The 22,862-nt window shown below is 38.9% G+C and overlaps 1 protein-coding gene across 22 annotated transcripts in view; it reads right to left on the bottom strand.

Annotated features, from left to right (window-relative positions):
- Window positions 1-16,079: 16,079 nt before the first annotated feature.
- Window positions 16,080-22,862, bottom strand: part of birc6 (baculoviral IAP repeat containing 6) — a 156,255-nt gene continuing 149,472 nt past the window's right edge. For all 22 annotated transcript variants that reach the window (XM_009293036.5, XM_009293039.5, XM_073928501.1 and 19 more), the window contains exons 73-74: window positions 19,360-19,494; window positions 16,080-17,032 (exon numbers count right to left, since the gene is read on the bottom strand). In XM_009293036.5, coding sequence (XP_009291311.2) covers window positions 16,853-17,032; window positions 19,360-19,494 — 315 coding nt within the window. In that variant the 3' untranslated portion in view covers window positions 16,080-16,852. The remainder of the gene's footprint in view (window positions 17,033-19,359; window positions 19,495-22,862) is intronic.

The raw sequence follows: 22,862 nt of genomic DNA, 5'->3' as shown, positions 1-22,862 counted from the left end.
GGCCACATCAAACAATATGCTAATGTCAAATAAAAAATAAATAATAAATAATATATTCATTCATTCATTTTCTTCTCGTCTTAGTTCCTTATTAATCTGGGGTCGCCACAGCGGAATGAACCGCCACATGTTTTACACAGCAGATGCCCTTCCAGCCGCAACCCAACACTGGGAAACACCCACACACTCTTGCACACACTCACATACACTATGGCCAATTTAGCTTAGCCAATTCAGCTATATGTCTTTGGACTGCGGGGGAAACTGAAGCACCCGGTGGAAATCCATGCCAACACAGAAGAACATGCCAACTCCACACAGAAACGCCAACTGACCCAGCCGGGGCTCAAATCAGCGACCTTCTTGCTGTGAGACGATTGTGTTACCCATTGCGACACCGTGTTGCCCTACAATAATATAATATAGTCTAAATTATGGAACTAATTACAAACATAATAGGAAACATAAAAGTATATGACAGTGTGTAAAATAATTTGTAGTTGAATTTGAATATTAATTAGCACAGCTACATCTCTTACTCACCTTCAGGTTAGTCCCTGATTTATCAGGGGTTGCCATAGTGGAATGAACCACCAATTACTCTGGCAAATGTTTAATGAGGAGGATGCCTTTCCAGCTAGAAGCCAGCAGTGAGAGAAAGCTATTAAAGCTATATCCGGAACCCACAGTGCTGGAAAAAACCCAGCAATTTATTTTTTTCCACCGCCAATTATGAACTTCCAGTGAAAGCTTTATGTGAGTGTTTTCAATTTCAAAAGGTTCCTTTTATAGCATCAATGTTGTAAATTAGTTCAAATATAATCAGTTAAATAGACTCAAGCATTCATTTAGTTGTTAAAGCATAAAAAGAGACGAAAAACTGTTTAAACACAGGCGCTGTCATCAGCAGCAGGCTAGCACAGAAACTCCAATGAAAATACTGGGGTAAAATTAATTTTCATATTTTAAAGACATGACGCGGAAAAATATATATAATTGAAAGTAGTGCTTCTTGTTTGGTCTGAGACCCACTTTATATCATATCTCAGCCAGGCAGTGAAGAAAATACAGATTTCTCTCTTTTGAAGAAATCATATCTTAAACACAACTATTTTGAATGGGATGACAATTAACCGAAAGCCCTGAGGCTGGCTGACTGAAAGTCTGTGTGCATATACCCCATTCACCTATATCGATTTGCATGTCTTTGGACTGTAGGGGAAACTGGAGCACCCAGAGGAAACCTACGCAAACATCACACAGATATGCCACCTGACCCAGCAGGGACTCGAAACACTCATTTTTAAAACATTGGATGACATTAAAAACTGTTTTCTAAAACTGACAGTTTCATTTCTGAATTTGATTCTGATTGGTTGAGCTGTATTCTAAGCTGTTGTAAAATACTCTACAACCACACCTTTGACTGTTAGTTGGCAACCATTCTGCTCTCAGAATTGAGGCAACAAAACAGTTTTTCCCTTTGTTTTGTTTTCTAAAGCCTTGCTACGTGTATGATATGTAACAGTTTTCTAAAAGAAATAAGCCATTTGAAGTCATTGTTTACAGTGAATTTACAGTGAAACAGCACAGCATCATGTCTAATAACACCCCTCAGCGGTTGTAAATTCAGAGTAAACCACAACTTCTAGGTTCTTATTGCTGTATTTTATTGATCGAAGTGCAGCCTCATAATACATATTTATCGTCATTAATTGTTGTTACATTCATTTTACATCAATTGTTTCATTTAAAACACAGTAAAATGCAGTATCGGGATCTATTAGAATCGATCTTTATAAATTTTAAAAACAATAGAATTAGTTTTCATTTTTGTATAAATATTTTAATTATTCTGCAAAATAGTTAAACATTATTTCATACGAACTGTGACATTATTAATAGTTTCATTTAATTTCATTTTCTTTTCGCTTCGTTTCTGTATTCAACAGGGGTTGCCACAGCGGAATGAATCGCCAATTTATCCAGCATATGTTTTACACAGCGGATGCCCTTCCAGCTGCAACCAAGTACTGGATAACAACTATACATCACATATATATCACATTCACACACATACGCTACAGTCAATTTAGCTCATTCAGTTCACCTATAGCGCACAACTTCGGACTGTGGGGGAAACCGGAGCACCCGGATGAAACCCAACCGAACACGGGAGATCATGCAAGCTCCACACAGAAACGCCCACTGACCCAGCCAGGGCTCGAACCAGCAACCTTCTTGCTGTGAGCTGATTGTGCAACTATATGTACAATAATATTTCAAAATGTCTTATATTTGTACATTTTAGACAATCCTATAAATAAAGTTGATAGAGAAAAGTTTGGGATGTTTAATCTTTGACCCATCAATATAAACACACACAGACATGCACACTACAAAAAAAATTTCACATACTCAACTGAAGTATTGAAGTAAGAGTTTCATATTATACAGTAAATAGATTCCTTTATTCTTAAATATTTAAAAATGAATAGCTGACTTTGTAAAAGAAATATACACTCACCAGCCACTTGCTTTCCCCAGATACACCTGTCCAACTGCTCATTAACACAAATTTTTAATCAGCCAATCACATGAAAGCAACTCAATGCATTTAGGCAATATAGATCTGGTCAAGATGATCTGCTGCAGTTCAAACCGAGCATCAGAATGAAGAAGAAAGGTGATTTAGGTGACTTTGAATGTGGCATGGATGTTGGTGCCAGATGGGCTGGTATTTTAGAAACTGCTGATTTACTGGGATCTTCAAGCACAACCATCTCTAGGGTTTACAGAAAATGGTCCGAAAAATAGAAAATGTCCAGAGAGCAGCAGTTCTGGTTCGAGCTGACAGAAAGGCAACAGTAACTCAAATAACCAGTCGTTTCAACCGAGCTATGCAAAAGAGCATCTCTGAACCCATAACACGTCCAACCTTGAGGCGGATGGGCTACAGCAGCAGAAAACCACACCGGGTGCCACTCCTGTCAGCTAAGAACAGGAAACGGAGGCTACAATTCGCACAGGCTACCCAAAATTGGATAATAGAAGAGTCTTCATTTCTGCTGAAACATTCGATGGTCGGGTCAGAATTGGCCGTAAACAGCAACAACAACATGAAAACATGGATCTATCCTGCCTTCTATCAACAGTTCAGGCCGCCACAGCCTACCTGAGTATTGTTGCTGACCATGTCCATCCCTGTTTGACCACAGTGTTCTCATCTTCTGATGGCTACTTCAGCAGGATAACCTGCCATGCCATAAAGCATGAAGCATCTCAGGCTGGTTTCTTCAACATGACAATGATTTTACTGTACTTATATGGCCTCCACAGTCACCAGATAGATCCAATTGAGCATCTTTGGGATGTGATGGAACGAAAGATTTGCATCATGGATGTGCAGCCGACAAATCTGATGCTACTGTGTGATGCTATCATGTCAATATGGACCAAAATCTCAGAGGAATATTTTCAGTACCTTGTTGAATCTATGCGACAAAGTATTAAGGCAGTTCTGAAGGCAAAACAGGGTCCAACCTGGTACTAGTAAGGTGTACCTAATAAAGTGGCCGGTGAGTGTAAATGTCAAATGTCAAACGTTTTAGCTTGTGTTTCAGCATACCGAACTTCAAGTGAAAGATTAGCTCATTAAAAAAATAAAGCTAATGCCTAGCAAAAATGAATCCTAAAAGAGTGAGTCAGAGATGATTTTTCGCTTTTTTCTTCGGAGAGACTGAAGTAGTCGGCTTTTCCTCTCATCATTTGTACTTTGAGATATTAATGATATCTTTCTTGTCCAATAAAGCATTTGATTATTTGAGGCAGTGAGCGCTGTGAATATAAAGCTGAAGAGTAATGACTGACTGTGAGTGAGCATAAGGGAATCTGAGGGGCCGTTGACTCCTGAAGCCCCCCTGCTCTGCCTCCGATGCTTCTGGCACTAACAGAAGGTCATTCTCTTTATAAAAATCAAGCAGATGATTCGTCTTGATTACGCGGAGCGGCAGAGGAGTGCTGGAGTCCGCAAGCTTTGGCAGTGTGTGTCAGATATAAGGAGAGACCCCCAAGGACAGGTCAGAAATACATTCACACGCAGAATGATGTGTCGGATTAGACGTCAAATGACCGAAACGGAAACAGTGACCCATGACATTGAATGTGACATTAAAGGTCAAATGCGTTTTGTGATCATATGCTTGTTGTGTACAGGATTTAGTTTTTCACAAGGCTTTCTAAATATCTCCTGGTTTTTCTAAGCTGGCTTTTTTCTTTGTTGATTCTAACATGGTGTGCTTCAGTTTGTCAATTCCACTTAATTACATTCTATAGCTGTTTTCTATCGCTCTTTCTCTCCCTGCTGAGCAGCGGGGAAAGGTAATTACAGAAGCGAGATATGGCTGTATTGTAACCCTCATTAGCCTAGAGAAATATCTGGCTGTAGGACCAAAGCTTCTCTTTATTTTTGATAATGATGCTGTAAATAATAATTTTAATAAAATAAACACACACAGATATGTACATATATAAAGGGGGTTGGGCAGGTTCCCTAGGTTTTAGAACACAATAATTCATTGGTATGGTGTAGGGCAGTGTTTCTCAACCACATTCCTGGAGGACCATCAACACTTCATGTTTTGGTTGTCTCCTTTGTTTGTCGCGCCCATTACAGGTCTTTGAGTCGCTGCTAATGAGCTGTGGATCTGAATCAGGTGTGTTTGGCTAAGGAAACATGGAAAATGTGCAGAGCTGGTGGTCCTCCAGAAATGTGGTTGAGAAACACTGGTGTAGGGCATCCTTTTTCAGCCAATACAGCATTAATTCATCTTGGGACTGACAGATACAAGCCCTCCACAGTGGCCAGGGGGATTTTGATCCATTCCTTTTGCAGCATAGTGGCCAGGTGACTGTGCGATGCTGGTGGAGGAAAACGTTTTCTGACTTGCTCCTCGAAAACTCAATAATATTTAGTTCTGGTGAATGTTCAGGCCATGGGAGATCTTCAACTTCACTTTCATGTTCATCAAACCACTCTGTCACCAGTCTTGCTATGTCTATCAGTGCATTATAATCTTGATACACAGCATTGCCTTTAGGATACAATGTTTGAACCACTGGGTGCACATGGTCCTCCGGAATGGTTCGGTAGTCCTTGGCAGTGAGGTGCCCATCTAGCACAAGTATTGGGCCTAGGGAATGCCATGATATTGCAGCCCAAACCATCACTGATCCACCCCTATGCTTCACTCTGGGCATGTAACAGTCTGGGTGGTACGCTTCTTTGGAGCTTCTTCACACTGTAACTCTCCCAGAAATGGGGAAGACCTTGAAGGTGGACTCATCAGAGAACAGTATATGTTTCACATTGTCCACAGCCCAAGATTTCGCTGCTAGCAACAACAAAACCGACAATTGACATTGGCACAATCAACCAAAGGTTTGGCTATAGCAGCACGGTGTCCTGACATTTTTTCCTGTCCATCAGATTATACTACCAACAGTGTATTTGAATGGTTCTGAGGTTGGGGTTAGAAATTAGGTAGGTTACGCCTCACTCACACGGGGCGTCAGCGTCAACGTTTCTTACTCACTTTGAATGGGTGACGTCAGGCGTTGCCGAACTGCATTGTGGATCCGTCTGCGCCACTTCAGAGGCGTTGCTTGCTGCAGAAATTGGGACGAGCTCAACTTTTCAAGCGCAGACGAAAGCATCAGCCAATCTGATTGCTGTATGCAAATTCACCAGCTAAACAGTGGCCTATTGCTGACTGAATTTCATTGGCTGACGCTGCTATGACGATCGCGTTAGCCCCAACTTCAGACATGCCTTCAGTCAAGCGTTGACGCTGTAGCCCCGTGTGAATGGGCGTTAGGGTGGTATTACAGCTTCATATCCCACTACTCCACATTAAAATCTACACTGGTAGCAAAATCTAATGGGTAGCATATTGCCTCGTCAAAATGTGCTACCTACTTTTTGAAAGGGATGAAGGACAATCTGACAAGGTAGGACAAATCGAAATTTGGAGCTTCCGATTAACAGTTTTGGTGGAAACAGGAGAATTGAGGTGCAGGTCAAAATAAGTGTGTTGTTCCAGATTTACATATGTTACACTGTAAGGGCGTCACGATGGTGCAGTGGGTAGCTTGATTACCTCACAGCAAGGAGGTTGCTGGCTCGAGCCTTGGCTGGGTCAGTTGGCATTTCTGTGTGGAGTTTGCATGTTCTCCCCGTGTTCGCATGGGTTGCCTCCGGATGCTCTGGTTTCCCCCACAAGTCCAAGAACATGTGGTATAGGTGAATTTGATAAGCTAAATTGTCCCTAGAGTATGTGTGTGAATGAGTGTGTTTAGATGTTTCCCAGTGATGGGTTGCAGCTGGAAGGGCATCCGCTGCATAAAACATATGCTGGATACGTTGGCGATTCATTCCACTGTGGCGACCCCAGATTTGTAAAGAGGCTAAGCTGAAAAGAAAATGAATGAATGTTATGTGTATTTTAATAATATTTATAAGGAACATTTGACATTTTATTTTCATGGTCCGCAACACTGCACTCCGGGAACATTTCTGGGTCTTTCAAAATGTGGCCAGTAAAACTTCACTTACTTGCTTTACAGTAAAGAAGGCCTGAAATGATTTAAACAAAACCATGTTCACATCGAGGGAAAACTTCAGCATCAGCAGTGTCTCATATCACTCATAAAATAAAGGTCAGCACTGAGGACCATGAACCTCCGCTCCCAATATTATCTTCTGTGCAGCATTTACAGCTCCTGGAGACTCATATTAAACACAAGAGAGAACAACACACAAATGATTTAGAGAACATGGCTCCTTGTTTTTGCCTACATTACTCTTTTTCCTCACAATCTGTGTTATTTAAATCTTAAGCAATTTCTTCACCAGCGATCGATGAGCTCAGACCTCCGAGTAGCCACTGGAGTGGTGAAAAAGTATGCAAAAGGACGACTTTAGTCCCTCACTGTGATTTATCTCAGTGGCCACTGGAGTCTAATTTACCGAACTGTCAAGCACACACCGGCTCTCAAATGATTGAAGCCATTTTTCAAGGTCTAGGATCTGCAGCTTCGACTGTTGTGGTTTGTTTGGGAACAAAGGGAAGAGTGTCAGCAGTCCGACACAACAGAGGCAACACCTGCAGGGTAGAAAGAACCATCTCCCTGCACAAACACAACACCCTGACGAGGAGAGCAGTGGAGGATGGAGGAAAGCTTCCACTGGATAGAAAGATAAAAGCAGAGAGAAGATCTCTCGATAAAAACAAATACTGAGCATCCTGGCAGTCTTAGGAAGAAATACAGCAGTGCTTGTTTATTGATCCTTCATAAAAGATTATACAAAACTCATTCTTTCTTCAGCACTTCCAGTCTCCCAGGTATAGCCTCAGATGTGAAGCTTTCACTTTATACTCTTTTTTTTTTTTGCTGAGCAAGCATCCCTCTTTCTGTTGCAAATATTTATAGGTATGGATTTAAACATTTGGCATGTACACTCAATGGCCATGTGATGAGATTCACCTGTTCATTAATGCAAATTTGTAATTAGCCATTCACAATGCATCAACTTCAATGCATCGAGGCACGTAGACCACCAGCTGAAGGTCAAACTGAGCATCAGAATAGGGAAGAAAAAGGATTTAAATGACTTTGAATGAGACATGAATCTTGGTGGTTGGGTTGGTAGATGTATTTCAGAAATTTATAATCTACTGCGCAACCTCAAGGGTTTACAGACAATAGTTAGTCAAAGAGAATTTCAAAAATATATATAAAAATGCTTTGAAAGCATATGCTAGAAGTCAGAGGAGAATGGTTAGACTGGTTGAGCTGATAGAAAGATAACAATAGCTCAGGTAGCTAATCTAAACTGAGATCTGAACATTCAACCTCTTCAGCAGACACACAACATCATAAGATGTTATTATTAGGTTAGATTTAGGTCTCCGGCATCTAATGACAATGTCATTGTGATGGCGTGATATGACGTTGATATTTGGTTGATATGTCAAGTCAACATTTTAAACCAACGTCATATTGACCTCAAATAATGACATTTATTTGTCAGGTATGGCAACCAAAATCTAACATCTGATAGATGTCAAATTGGTAACGTCGACACAACGTCAAGCTCTAACATCATCGTTGATATTTTGTTATTAGAAAGTAATCAAAATACAATGTCTGTCAGACAGTGGCTGCTGGGTTGAAGCAGGTGAGCTAGAGCAGCAGAACGCACCACTGGCACTCAACAAAACAGCAGACTGAGGCTACAAATAAAGCCCAGCTCAGTTTGTGGGATTTCAGACAAACGTTGGTCATCTAAGACGAATTTGGGAAATCCTAAAAGATTCCTGTAATCATGGGGTAAAATCTGTGGTCTTTGGTCGTTGGTTTGACATGTTCACCATCAGACGCTCAGTAGACATTGTGGTCAGATTTTCCCTTCGATGACGTTCTGGCAGTGTCAGAAGATTTCAGACATTTTACTGTAGTCGCTATGATGACCATCAAACCAAGAGCCAATAGGATCACTGAATGTGATGATGTAAACAACTCAAAACAGCTTTTTCTCTGCTTTTATTATTAGAACATATTGTGAGCAAAATGAACTCTACAGATTGTTTGTGTTTGATGTGAGCTATCATTATAAAATGTGGGTCATCGAATGTGTTATGGATGGATGATGTCAAACGTTGGATGAGATTTCTTGCATGTCCATGATTTGGAACGTCTTCGTTGTCATTTAGTCTGACATTATGACAACTGAGATCTTACAGTCTGACATGGGAATCATGTTCATGCAGTCTGACAAGCTACAATTGTATGGGATTATTAAAAATTGAGCAGTGTGAGTCGAGCTTTACTTGGACCTTCACCTTTTTCACTACAGATACATATTGTTCTCAAGCCCTCCAATATCATTTGAGCTACAGCTACATTGATATTAAAAACTGAACCTAATATTAAGTTAACTAAAACTATATCAGCATTCTACCACCATCCTGCTTTCTGCCTGAATGTTTCACAATCTAAAATAATATTTTTATTCATTTCCTCTTCGTCTACATTAAGCTATTTTTGACACAATTTACATTGCAAAGCTCTATAATCTCTATAAGCTCTATGAAGCTCTATAAAGCCAAAATGTGGCATTAACAACACAAAAGCTTTTTTCAACCCTAACTCGTGTCTGCGGACCAGGCTGGTAGTGAAGGCCAAATTGGGTTTGAATGGTCGGTGAGTGTAGCTTATTAAGTGCTTATAAAGTAATTAGACGTTTTAATTCGACACATTGTACAATACTTTAGAAATAGTGAAAATACTTCAAATTTTTCCTATATATTTTCTTCACCTCAAATACAAAACCTTAGATTATCTACAACAGTTTATCAGCAATCCGATCAAATGCATTTTCAACCTCTGGAAGTGATTGGAATTGGACAATCTCTAAACATTTCACAGCCTGTTCTTACCTGTACTTAGCGTTGTTGACTTGTGTTCAGATTGACAAAACACATCGTAATACCAGGGGTGCACAGGCACTTCGTTAAATTTAGTTAGTTAGTTAGTTTAGTTTTTAACTTGTCTAAAATTTCTAATGAGTCTGATAGCGTACTCACGCTATGCTATCCGAACCGTGCCCAGACCCAATCGTGCCCAGACCCATTTCCTGGATCGTTTGAGAGGTTTGAGAATGTGAGCGCTGAATCGGGCTCAGGCACGGTTTAGTTGGGCGGCCCTGACCCGGTTGGCAGAGGTGTGCCAAAGCGCGGTTCACTTGGGTTCAGGCCCAATATGTTTGTAATGTGAGTGCAAAGCGCGAGCCCGAAACTGAATATGAGATGTGACTTTAACAGGATTGTTTCATATGGATTTTTTATTCATTCGTACTGTTCAATGAACGCAAACTGTCATCGATTATTAAAGACACAAACCCCTCTCTGCATGACAGCTGCACCTTCAGCAAACCTCCTAATTCCTGCAGCACGAGGATTTTATGATTGTTAATGAGCGTCAAAAGTGTCTGATCTATTCTGCAAAATATTTGACTGCATGTCACTGCATATCAAATGACTTCAACTATATAACTAAAGCAATCTCCACTGTGCTGAACGAAAGTGCTTACTGCTTACTGATCAGCGTACCATCGATGACATAAGCGTGCCCAGGCCCAAATGGAATGACACGGGAGGGGGGACAGGCGTGCTTCGGTCCAAGTTTGGGCCCCCCTGCATTACAGCAACACCTCACCATCAAACCAGATCATTAGATAACAACACTTAGAAGAGGCTACATCCATAACAACCACTCAAAATATCCCTTAACGGGGTGTTCAATCATTGCCTAAAGGTTTTAATCAGTAAGCAGACCTTGATTAGATGTGATTAAATAGGAAATAAACACCACTAGGTCAGTTTGGTGTGTCCCTATCTTTAAAAAAAACCTTACAAAACCCATAGAAAAGCCTTAACAAGCAATCTTTGAAAACTCATAGCAATGCCCTAACAATAAACCAGACTCTCTCGAGTCTCTCTAATCTCTCTCTATCTCTCTCTCTCTCTCTCTCTCTCTCTCTCTCTCTCTCTCTCTCTCTATATATATATATATATATATATATATATATATATATATATATATATATATATATATATATATATATATATATATATATAATTGAAGTCAGAATTATTAGCCCCCCTGAATTATTAGCCCCCCTACTTATTTTTTTCCCCAATTTCTGTTTTACGAAGAGAAGACTTTTTCAACACATTTTTAAACATAATAGTTTTAATAACTCATTTCTAATAACGATTTATTTGATCTTTGCCATGATGACAGTAAATAATATTTTACAAGATATTTTTCAAGACACTTCTACACAATTTAGTGACATTTAAAGGCTTAACTAGGTTAATCAGGTTAACTAGGCAGGTTAGGGTAATTAGTCAAGTTATTGTATAACAACGGCTTGTTCTGTATCAAAAATCTATCAAAAATATCTAGCTTAAGGGGGCTAATAATTGTCCTTAAAATGGCTTTTAAACAAAAAATATTATCAGACACACTGTGAAAATTTCCTTAATCTGTTAAACATCATTTGGGAAATATTTAAAAAAGAAAGAAACATCAAAGGCGGGCTAATAATTCTGACTTCAACTGTAAAGATGTACATTCTATAGAAACACTCTTGCGTCAACCCAGATCCCTCAGAAACCCCATATCAATGTCCTAATAATGCTGCAAAACCTAGTAACAAGACATTTCTGTCCACAGAACTGCCACTCACAAGATCATTTTCCTTTTCCCTCCTTTTTTTTTCCCTCTTAAAACCAGAGATGGTTGTCTGTGAAAATCCCAGTAGATCAGCAGTCTCTGAAATTCTCAGAACAGCTCGCCTAGCACCAGCAATCATGCCACGTTCAAAGTAACTGATATCAGCTTTCATCTCCAATCTGATGGTCGGTTTGAACTTAAATAGATCATCTTGACCACGTTTGACTACTCTATGTGCTGAGTTGCTGCTTTATGACTGACTAAGATATTTGGTAACAAGCGAATGAACAGGCATTGAAGTTTAAATATTGAAATGCAGCATTCTCTGTGCATTTTCAAGCACATTCGTACGCCATTTATGCTTTACAAGCTGATATGTGAAATATCATGTAAACACATTTCTTAGATTTGTTTTATCGCCTAACAGTAAAAAAAAGAGGCTTTTAAAAAAACCTTCATCTACGTTCTAGCAATTTATTCATTTAACACTGGGACATAAGAGTAAAACATCAAAACTACCTGCTCCCAATAGTCTTTTGGACACGCATCCAGCTAGAGAGTGCACTTCAGGAGCAATGGGTAATATTTTATTTACACTCAGTAGTATATTATATACACTCCAACGCTTTCTTGTCTTAAGAAGTTGATCAGGAAAAGGTCTCCATTAGCAGGTAAAGAAGTGAAGACATACAACAGCTTCTGACAGATTGCCTGCTAACATTTTTGAGCTTCTGACGCTGATGTTTGGGCTGTGACATCACTGCCAGGGAGAAATCTGACAAACCTAATATCTTATAAATGGAGGAGAGCGTGATTATCATTATTATTTGAAACATTCTGCATACCTAACAAAAGAAAGATCTATTTTAAGATTTTGATATCCAACAAACTTTTTAATTATTCTGATCAATCTAACTTTTACTAATGTGTCTTTTATTAGAAAGAAAACGTATTTCATTATATAATTGCAATCAAGTTTAATCTCTTTTAGATAACTGTTTTATCGTCCTTGATTAAATGTAATGTGTATTTATATAGCAGATTTATGGCCATACACCCAAAGCGCTTCACAATCATGAGGGGGGTCTCTCCACACCACAAGTCTGCAGCATTCACTTGGATGATGCAACAGCGACCACACGACAACTGTGCCAGTGCGCTCACCACACACCAGCTATTGGCGGAGTGGAGAGACAGCGAGAGCTAATTCGGTGGATGAGGATGATTGAAAGGACATGACGAGTAAGGGCAGATGGAGGAAATTTACCTGAATGGGAGACCACATGGGAAAACTAGGTTTCTTTTGGAAGTGGTGTTAGTGAGATTTGCAGCTGGCGCTTAACCTGTGGTTTTTGTGAGTCCTAATGCCCCAGTAAAGTGAAAGGGGACACTACACTGTCAGTGGGTGCCGTCTTTCGGATGAGACGATAAACCAAGGTCCTGACTCACTGTGGTTATTAAAAATACCATGGCACTTCTCGTAAAGAGTGGGGGTGTAACCCCGGTGTCCTGGTCAAATTTCCTCCATCTGCCTGTGTGTAATTGTTCAAACTATTTATTATGTAGTGGCTGACAATAATTAATATGCCTAATATAAAGAATTAATCTGGCACGTTTGTGAACTGCGCAGAGCTGTAGCAGCTTAATTAGGCCTAATATGTATTATGGTGGTACTTGGAGAGACATTTTTTTCTGAGGTGGTCCTGGGTAAAAAAAGTTTGAGAACCATTGCCTTAAAGATATTAACAAAAAGATTTATTTTCCTCCAAACAGACTATTTATTTTTTTCCCCATAGCCAGTTTCTGAAATAATCAGATTTTTTCCACTCATTCCGTTTTCAACATTATTCTAGTCTAATCACGATTAAGTCTTTAAACCTCTCTAACACCCAATTACAAGCAATAAATCCCTTATTAACAGAAGTGCATGGCAATGACACAAATAAACACACACTCCAAGCGCACACACACACATGCACAAAGCACGGAGTCTTAAAGGACAAGCCTAATTAGAGTAAATGTCACAGCTGTTATATTACCTGTGAACCCGCACACCAAACACAAACCCAAGACTGCGCGCTAGTTTATAAGATGGACACTCGCTCCGAGAACAACAGCTCTGCTTCATCTACACTTTTATGATCAAATCATCAAAGCAGGATTCAGGAAAACGCTGAAACGTGCTTCACGCCGTCATGATAAATCAGTAGAGAGTGAACAGACGGAGGCCCGTTACTCACGTAAACGGCTTCCAGAAAGAAAGAAAAAACATCATGACCTTGCAATTACAGCCAAATGGGGAGGATCCATTAATAGCCCAGAGCGTGTAAACGTGTTCAAATCCACGCTCACGTCACGCCACGACTGCTCAGCTCGCGGGATCACAATCACGCTCAGGGTTTAAATACACTCGATCAATAATGGATGGACCGCTGCGCTCACACTCACACTCTCCTGCGTGTTTCTCAGTGGGATTCCTGCCACTCTGAAGACGAGAAACGCTCAGAGACTGATCGATATCTCGTGTAGAACGCTGAGATTTAGACCAGAAGATTTCAGCATGCATCAGTTTTCTTGTTTTTATTCGCTTTCTTGGGGCTTGTGAGAGATCCCAACTTTTATCGATTTTATGAAAAATTGAAGATCCATTTTAGATCATCTCAAAACAAAAACGTGATTCCAGCCTTAACACTGAATCCTTTTTTATTTATTCATCGAAGGTGTGTGTGTGTGTGTGTGTGAGGAGGAACTTCAGAACTAAAGGGATCAGATTAAACCGAAATAACTGCACTTTGCACAATGCTTTATCTCAAATATGGTAGAAAAAGGGCCAAAGATGTTTTAATTTTCCATCAACAATTCAGTTTAACTTGGTCTAAATAGGTTAATTTAAATCTTGACTTGGCTAATAATGGATTTGTAAAATAAATTCAGTTTCCATCATCAACAGTATCAATGTCTCGTTTCCATTGAGCGGTAAGGGTCAGTAAAGTACAATACGGATTCATTTCCATATCCAATGTCAGAAATACCCATAACCGTGCCTTACCAGATTTATGGAACCCTTTCATAAGCATATCTAGCACAGCAGTACAGTACCAAAAGTTGGAGCTAGACCTGCTGCTGAATGCTACTGGTGTACAGAGAATTAGCACTTGTACCAGAAGAACGGCAACTCAGAAATCACTGTTTAAATACACAGCTGAGATATGACAATGTAATTTGCGTGCACTTGCAGCTTGTCTACATTTCAAATAATGAACTTGACTTCTTCGAGCAAAATTGACATTAATTGCAACATTTTGTCATACAGTATGCACTCCAAGGATACAGTTGGCAGTAGAAATGCAAGAATGATTAGGGAGACCTCTAACTGTACTGTACTACACTGTACCCTACCGTTCAGTATAGATACTGTACAGTGCATCCAGAAAGTATTCATAGCGCCTCGCTTTTTCAACATATTTTATGTTACAGCCTTATTTCAAAATTGCTTAATTTCCTCACAATTCTACACACAACACCAGAGTAATGACAATGTGAAAAAAAATAAAAATCACATCTACATAAGTATTCACAGTTTCCACTGATCATTCCTGATATGTTTTAGCAGCTTAGTTGGCTTAGTTCACCAGTGGTAAATTCATCATTCATAAGTGGAAGATGTTTGGAACCACCAGGACCCTTCCTAGAGCTGGCCAGTCATCCAAGCCGAGTGATCGGGGGTGAATGGCTTTAGTCAGAGAGGTGATCAATTACCCAATGGTCCCTCTGTCTGAGCTCCAGTGCTGTTCTGTGGAGAGAGGAGAACCTTACAGAAGGACAACCATCTGCGCAGCAATCCACCTATCAGGCCTGTATGGTAGAGTGGCCAGACGGAAGCCTCTCCCTGCCTGGAATTTGCCAAAAGGCATCTGAAGGACTCTCAAACCATAAGAAACTAAATTCTCTGGTCTGATGAGACTAAAATTGAACTCTTTGGAGTGAATGAACATTTGGAAAAAAACAGGCAGCACTCATCACCAGGCTAATACCATCCCTGCAGTGAAGCATTGGCGGCAGCATCATGCCGTGGGGATGTTTTTCAGCAGCAGGAACTGGAAGACTAGTCAGGATAGAGGGAAAGATGAATGCAGCAATGTACAGAGACATCCTGAATGAAAACCTACTTAAGAGTGCTCTTGACCTCAGACTGGGGCGATGATTCACCTTCCAGCAGGACAATGACCAAAATATCAATGGAGTGGCTTCACAAGAACCCAGTAAAAGTCCTTAAGTGGCCCAGCCAGAGCCCAGACCTAAATCCTTTTGAACATCTCTGGAGAGATCTGAAAATGACTGTACATCGTTGCTTCCCATTAAACCTGATAGAGCTTGAGAAGTACTGCAAAGAGGAATGGGCAAAAATTCCCAAAGACAGGTGTACCAAGCTTGTGGCATCAAATTCATAAAGACTTGAGGCTGTAATTGCTGCCAAAGGTGCATCAACAAAGTATTGAACAAACGTGGTGAATACTTATGTAGATGTGATGCTTCAGGTTTTTTATTTTGAATAAATTTGCAACAATTTTAAAAACTATTTTTTCACATTGTCATTATGGGGTATTGTGTGTAGAATTTTGAGGAAATACAATTGTTTAATCCGTTTTAGAATAAGGCTGTAACATAAAAAAATGTGGAAAAAGTGAAGCGCTATGAATACTTTCTGGATGCACAGTAGAACTAAGCGAGCACACAAATGTCATTCTACAGACTCACATTAAATTAGTATTTCCAAGCAAAGTAAAACAGGTTGCATTTATTAAACTTGCACTTAAAAGCAGAGAGAGGGCAAAAATAAAACGTGCTATTGATCAGCCTGAACAAGAGCATCCAGTGAACATCTGTTTCAGGCTTTATTATTGAAGTGTACATAAGTCTGTAGAAACCAAAAGCACTGTCAGAGGGTCACCAGAGGATTGTGGGAACTCAAGAGTCGGTATTTACGGGCGCGTGTTTGTTACGTTTTTCTTTTAAATAATTCACTTAAAGAATGACCAGTATATTCTCACTTACAAACTGTCCTTGCACTAACAGTCCAAAAGAAACAAACAAAAAAAAAAAAAAAGATAGAAATGAACATTTGGTAAACATTCTCCACTAAAGGCAGTTCCCTTATATATAATGTGATTTCATCTTTCATTCTGTTTACATAAACAAGTTTAATAACATATCAATCAGTGGTTATTTCACAATTTGGGAAGATAAAGAAAAAAAAAAGCACAAAAAAGTTGATACTTTTACAAGTAAATAAAAAGATCTTTTCTCGTCTCCTTTGTTTTCTTCTGGGCGTTTAGCGGTTTGTCTCGTGTTGTCATGGATGTAAGCGGATTCAATTCCTCGTATTTTTCTGTTTCGTCTGTCCTCTCTTTTTATGCCATTACATAATTAGATTCTTACATACAAATATTGACAAAAAGATGGCTTAATCACCGAAGCCATCCAGTCTTTGTTTTAATATCAATGGATAGTCAAAGGCGGTGGGCGGGGCTTCAGGGGGGGGAGGGCGGGATCATAGCTGGCCATCGCTACAGTGGGCGTCTGGACTGTCCGTCTGCTTCTCTGTGTCCTGACTGGGCAGCTCTTTCACCATGAGCGAGGTGCTTTTCTCAGAAAACTCCTCCCCGTCCGGCTCCAGGCCTTCAGGACAGGGAAGTTTCAACAACTCCTCTCTGAGCTGAGCCGTGTGCCTCTGCAAAAACACATCAAATCAGTCAAGAACACAACTCATTTAAAGAAAGCCCATCTGGAGGGCAAAACAAGGCTTACCTACATTGGCCTCAAATCATTTTCAGGTTTGTATTAAGTACTAACATAGTAAGAAAGAGCCTTTTCACATTTTCAGGATTCTCAGTAGAGGAAGTCGTCATAGTTGGGAAAACTGAGCGCAGTGAATTGAAGAGTAAAACAACTTTTTTAAAGTCATATTTGCTGAAATAAAAGAAAAACTCCACGATGATGTTATAAAGACATTCAAAAAAAAGGAAAAAAATAGGTGTGAGCCAGAGGAGAGAATGTCAAATTTACTGTCCTGCCCCGTAGACCGTAGACACTGCATTAGAAATGCCCCACATAAGCTGTAATTATTTTTTTGTAATTTGAAGCAAAAATTATACAATACGTTTATAAATGCATGTAAATGTTTCTACGTTTTTAAAAAAACATATAGCAGACCCTGAAAAGGGTCCATAGTGATATATTTTCAGTAAAATATGAATTGTGAAATATACAATGTATATAAAGCTACAGTTTAAGCCACGGAAATGTTGGAAACTCTATACACATAAAATGTCACTCCAATTGGGTCACGGCACCAATTTAAGCACCATTTGTGCTTAATATTCAACATTTTAATCAAAAATATTTATTTATTGATTTCAGCTTTTAATGTTTTGTCCTGGCAAAAAATACATAATATTTATTTAATATTTATTTATTCATTTGTCTTCTTTATGTTATCAATTCTTTAGTCAAAAATGTGTATTTATGTTATTTCTTGTTCTGTCCTCTCCAAAACATCTTTATGCTAATATTTATTTATTTATTTATGTTTGCTTAATGTTCTAAACTTTGTATTAAAATGATTTATTTATTTTAGTTAATTTTATGCTCTGTCCTTTAGGCAAAATATTTATTCATTTGTTTTTTCCACTTGTGCTTAATGTTCAAAATGTACTTAGCCAAAAATATTTATTTATTAATTTCAGTTTTTTATATTCTGTCCTGTCCAAAATTTCTTTATGCTAATATTTATTAATTTATTTATGCTTAACATTACCAATTCTTTAATATTTCAAGTTATTTTATATTCAAAAATATTTTGTTTTGTTTTTTCTTTTAGTAATGGGTGAATAAATGATGACAATTTTCATTTTTGGATGATCAAATGTTCAAGTGTTATCTGGTCATGTGATTGCCTAAAAGATTAACAATGTGTTCATTGATAAAATGGATATATTGAATGAATCCATTTGACCGTGTTAGTGTCATTAATCCTCATTAAACATTAAAATAAGTATATTTCACTGTTTACATTCATGTACAGTATGCTTATAATGGAGGCTAGTAGAGCTGTAGACAAGTAATCTGGTGCAGTGACCCGGATAGGAGGCAAGTTTATCCTGTGAGCGTAAAGGCCAATTGACAGCACACAGATGAAAGCCAACAAACAAATGAGAGTTTGTTAACCCTGTCAGCATCAGAGTTGGTTTCAAACGACTGATCATGCTAAATCTGCGTTTGTTGGATTGTGGAACATCTGAGCATCTTGATATGATGTTCCAACAAATGCCAACAAACTTAATCTGGCCAGAGACCAAATAGCTTCACGTAAATATCTTGGCCATCTGATTCCCTACAATATTACCAATGTGTATGACATAATATATTATATGAATTCGTTTGAACACGTTAATGTCGTTAAGCCATGTTAAACATTAAATTCTCAAGTATATTACTATATTAGGCTAGTAAAGCTGTGGACTTGTAATCTGGTGCCGTGACCCGGATAGGAGAGAAGTTTAGCTTGTGAGTGTAAAGGCCAACTGACACCACACAGATGAATGGGTTTGTTGGATTGTGGAATGTGTGAGCGGTATAATATGATTTTCCAACAAATGGCAACAAACTTAATCTGATGAGGGATCAAATAGCTTTACATATATGTCATTTTAGCCCTGTGAAAGATCATTTAATTTTAAATGATGAATTTTATTGTTGTTTGTGGCAAGAACATGATCGCCTTATTTCTCTTAATATTCTAAATACAATGACCAACCTTTTGTTGGCATCTATCTGTTAGGTGTGAATTAGCCTTAACAAAAACCTAAACGTCCTACATGTCCAGTTTATTCACACAGCTAAATTGGCCTTCTTTAAGTGTTGTTCTTAATACTCAGAGCTTAAAACAAATAGAAAATTGACAGATCTGTACTACAATTTTATGACCATGTATGTTTTGCCCTCCAAATCTCCTCACCAATTGTGGAAACTGACATTTGTAAGAGTGTGAAAACCCACCTTTAGTGCGGCAGCATGGTGAGACATGGTCCTTCCCACTCTCTTATCGCTGCTGTACTGCTGAATATCACAGATCCAGCTCTCGCACTGAGCCATGATCTCCGCTCGCTTCAGATAGAAGTGCCGATGGATCACCTGTGCGCACACACAGAGAAAGAGAGACAAACGGTTAGTGCACAAAAACACACTATCAGTGTTCTTGGAATTGTGTTTCAGTTCCTGTGGAGCTCATAAATCAAACGCAAACCTCATATCCAATTTTAGCCGCACTACAAAACAATCTGCTGATCTTCAGATTGAGACTCCAGTGACCTATTTGATTCATAAAGCCCAGATGACCGATCGCACCACACAGATATTCAGCATTCACCGCCTGTCTGTGCATGTTAATATGAGCAAACTAAGTGACCTTTTCGGTAACAAAGACCACAGGCAGAAAACAGGAGAACTCTGGAGTTTACCAAAACACACATTTCCTCGTAGGCAAAAACTGACTCACACGTTCATTCTGTGTTTGGATGGGTCTTTTAGATATCTCTACTCTCCATGTTTTCTAAACATGTCATTCGGCGTGACAGGGGACTGAACGACAGAGTAAAAGACATCAAACCACTCTAGATTAAATTTTGGATTTAAGTGCAATAGTAAATCTAAAAAAACAAATCTAAAAACAAATGGTACCTCAGCTTAAAATACCCGGCAGACAATCCTAAGTTTACATATTTCATAGTTTGCGATGGCAATGTTGACGTCATCAACTTTATAATACCTCCAGACCACAGACATAATTGTGCTTTCCACTTAAAGCTGCTTCAGTGTTTACTTTATCGGAATTTAATCAATAGCATCTGCAACAAAGTGATGTCATGCGCACGCGCTGCTGTTTCTGTGTTAAGTCAAGAGAGAGGTCTATCTCTGTCACCGCATAACTATAAATGTGCTAAAAAATAATGAGAATATTTCAATTCCTAATCGGGAGGTAACATCTAATTCCGATCGAGTATAAATCCATGTGATCGGCCAGATAATTTCTGTAGTATTACAAGAATAAATGTGCTATTTAAAAAAAAAAGTTTTGAGAAAGTGGCAACGTTATTAGAACAAATTTGCTGTTTTGAGAAAATCCAAATCCAAAAAAAAAAAAAAAAAACAAGTTGAGTTTATCATAATTTTCTTAAATTGATTTAAAAATGAGTGTTATCACAAGATACATTTTTGAATATTTTACTTACAAGTGTGAAAAAAAAGTTGAGAAAAAAATATTTTTTCACAAGACGCAATGTCTGGGTTATATTTATAAAATCCTTTTTAAACTTGATGTTATGAAACCTTATGATATGTACAGTTGAAGTCACAATTATTAGCCCACCTTTGATTTTTCTTTCTTTTTTAAATCTTTCCCAAATTATGTTAAACAGAGCAAGGAAATTTTCACAGTATGTCTGATAATATTTTTTTTCTTCTGGAGAAAGTCTTTTGTTTTATTTTGGCTAGAATAAAAGCAGTTTTACATTTTTTAAAAGCCATTTTAAGGTCATTATTATTAGTCCCTTAAAGCTTAATATTTTTTCAATAGTTTACAGAATAAACCACTGTATAAAATAACTTGCCTAATTACCCTAACCTGCCTAGTTAAGCCTTTAAATGTCACTTTAAGCTGTACAAAAGTGTCTTGAAAAATATCTAGTAAAATATTATTTACTGTCATCAAGGCAAAGATAAAATAACTCAGTTATTAGAGATGAGATACTAAAACTATTATGTTTAGAAATGTGTTGAGAAAATCTCTCCGTTAAACAGAAATTGGGGAAAAAAAATAAATGGGGGCTAATAATTCTGACTTCAACTGTATGTATATACAAACAGTGGGTAGGGAAAGTATTCAGACCCCATCACAACAACGTGACTGTTCTTAAATGTCCCGGTCAGAGCTCTGACTTAAACCCAATTGAGCATCTCTGGTGAGACCTAAAAATGGCTGTTCACCAACGTTTGACTCATGACTCACCAACGTTTGACTCGGTCAACAACAGACTCATGGCTGTATTAGATCAAGAGTGAAAATTTTCAGGGGGTCTGAATATGCTTCATTCTCAAACTAATTACATATATTGGTAAACTAGTTGTAAAAATGACCAATACTGACAACTAAAAAAATGCTTAATACCAGTGCTGATAATTGGCCTGGTCTTCACTAACACACAGTCTCTCCTAGGATGAAGATGTGCACTTTAGCCTGCCTGCGAGAGCGAGACGGTGAGCGGATCAAACTTCTGCTTCGGCGAGAGGGATTCAGGAGCGAGCGTGTGCATGTGTGTGATCGATGGTCTTGCCAATGTTGCCATGGAAACCCCGGCGGGCACTGCACATCACTGGCTGGTGCTGAGCTCAACCTCAGCACTCAGATCAGCTTCAGCCATCCTTCAGAAACCTGTCTCTCTCTCTCTCTCTCCCTCTCTCTTAGAAACACAAAGGTCACCAGCCAGACATGTGACTGTTACTGCCTTTCCCAGAATGCCGTTTGTTTCATATTCATTCAGTTCCCTCAGGAACAGCTGTAATGGTATTGGAAAGCGTGTTAGAGAGGTATGAAAAAGGATTTAGGAGGAGAAATGCCATTTAAAAGAAAATGAACATGAGTGTAGGCACAGAATGCAAGGCTGTTGTGCAGAAGCGAGTGTGTGTGTGACTCCTCGTTCTCTCCTGACGTCAACACCCCACCATTTATTACCCTGCGTGACTGGCTCGACGTGTGTGTGTGTGTGTGTGTGTGTGTGTGTGTGAGATGGCTACGTGTCCTGCTGGTTATTAAATCAAAAATGTGTGAATCTGTGTAGATAACGCAAGAAAATGTTGTTTGGATGTACAAAAAAAGTAACAAGTAAGATTAAAACAATACAAATTATTTCTCTTTGTTAATTAAAAATGAGACTATATAGGGAGTAGAAAGCAGAAAAGGTTCTGAAACAGCCTCTAAACGTTGTTGGGTAAATGTGAGAGGCTGTTTAAGATTCTGCTTGACAAAACCTCCATGCAGGCGTCACAGCTCACGTACAGCAGCTGAAAGCAAATGTTTGAGGGAACGATAGAAGTCACACCCTCATCCTACAGCTTCCATGATTCAATCTGCCCTCAATACCTTATAATTAGGTGCACACGGAGTCCACACACACACATTAGTTCCTAAACATTTCAATTAGTTATTATATACATATATTCAGCCACCAATATGAGATTTAAATCCATTCTGCATAATTATGCGGATATCTCAGCGGCAATACATAATTCATCTGTATGAGCATCTCTGTGTTACAGTGGTCGATGTCTGACCTGACTTCGTTCTGCCCAAATGAAAGCCCCACAGCCCTTCATAGCGGTGAACAATGCTCTGGTTGCATGGCAACAGCTGGTTTAGTGTCCACTGTGGGACGCAGAGGTAATGTACCAGTCTCAGAACTGCCCGAGGTGGAGAAGCCTCAAACTCATAAACACCAGAGATGCCC

This window comes from Danio rerio, chromosome 17 (genome assembly GCF_049306965.1).
Source record: "Danio rerio strain Tuebingen ecotype United States chromosome 17, GRCz12tu, whole genome shotgun sequence".
Classification (NCBI taxonomy): domain Eukaryota; kingdom Metazoa; phylum Chordata; class Actinopteri; order Cypriniformes; family Danionidae; genus Danio; species Danio rerio.
This window is presented reverse-complemented; position numbering and strand designations above follow the sequence as displayed.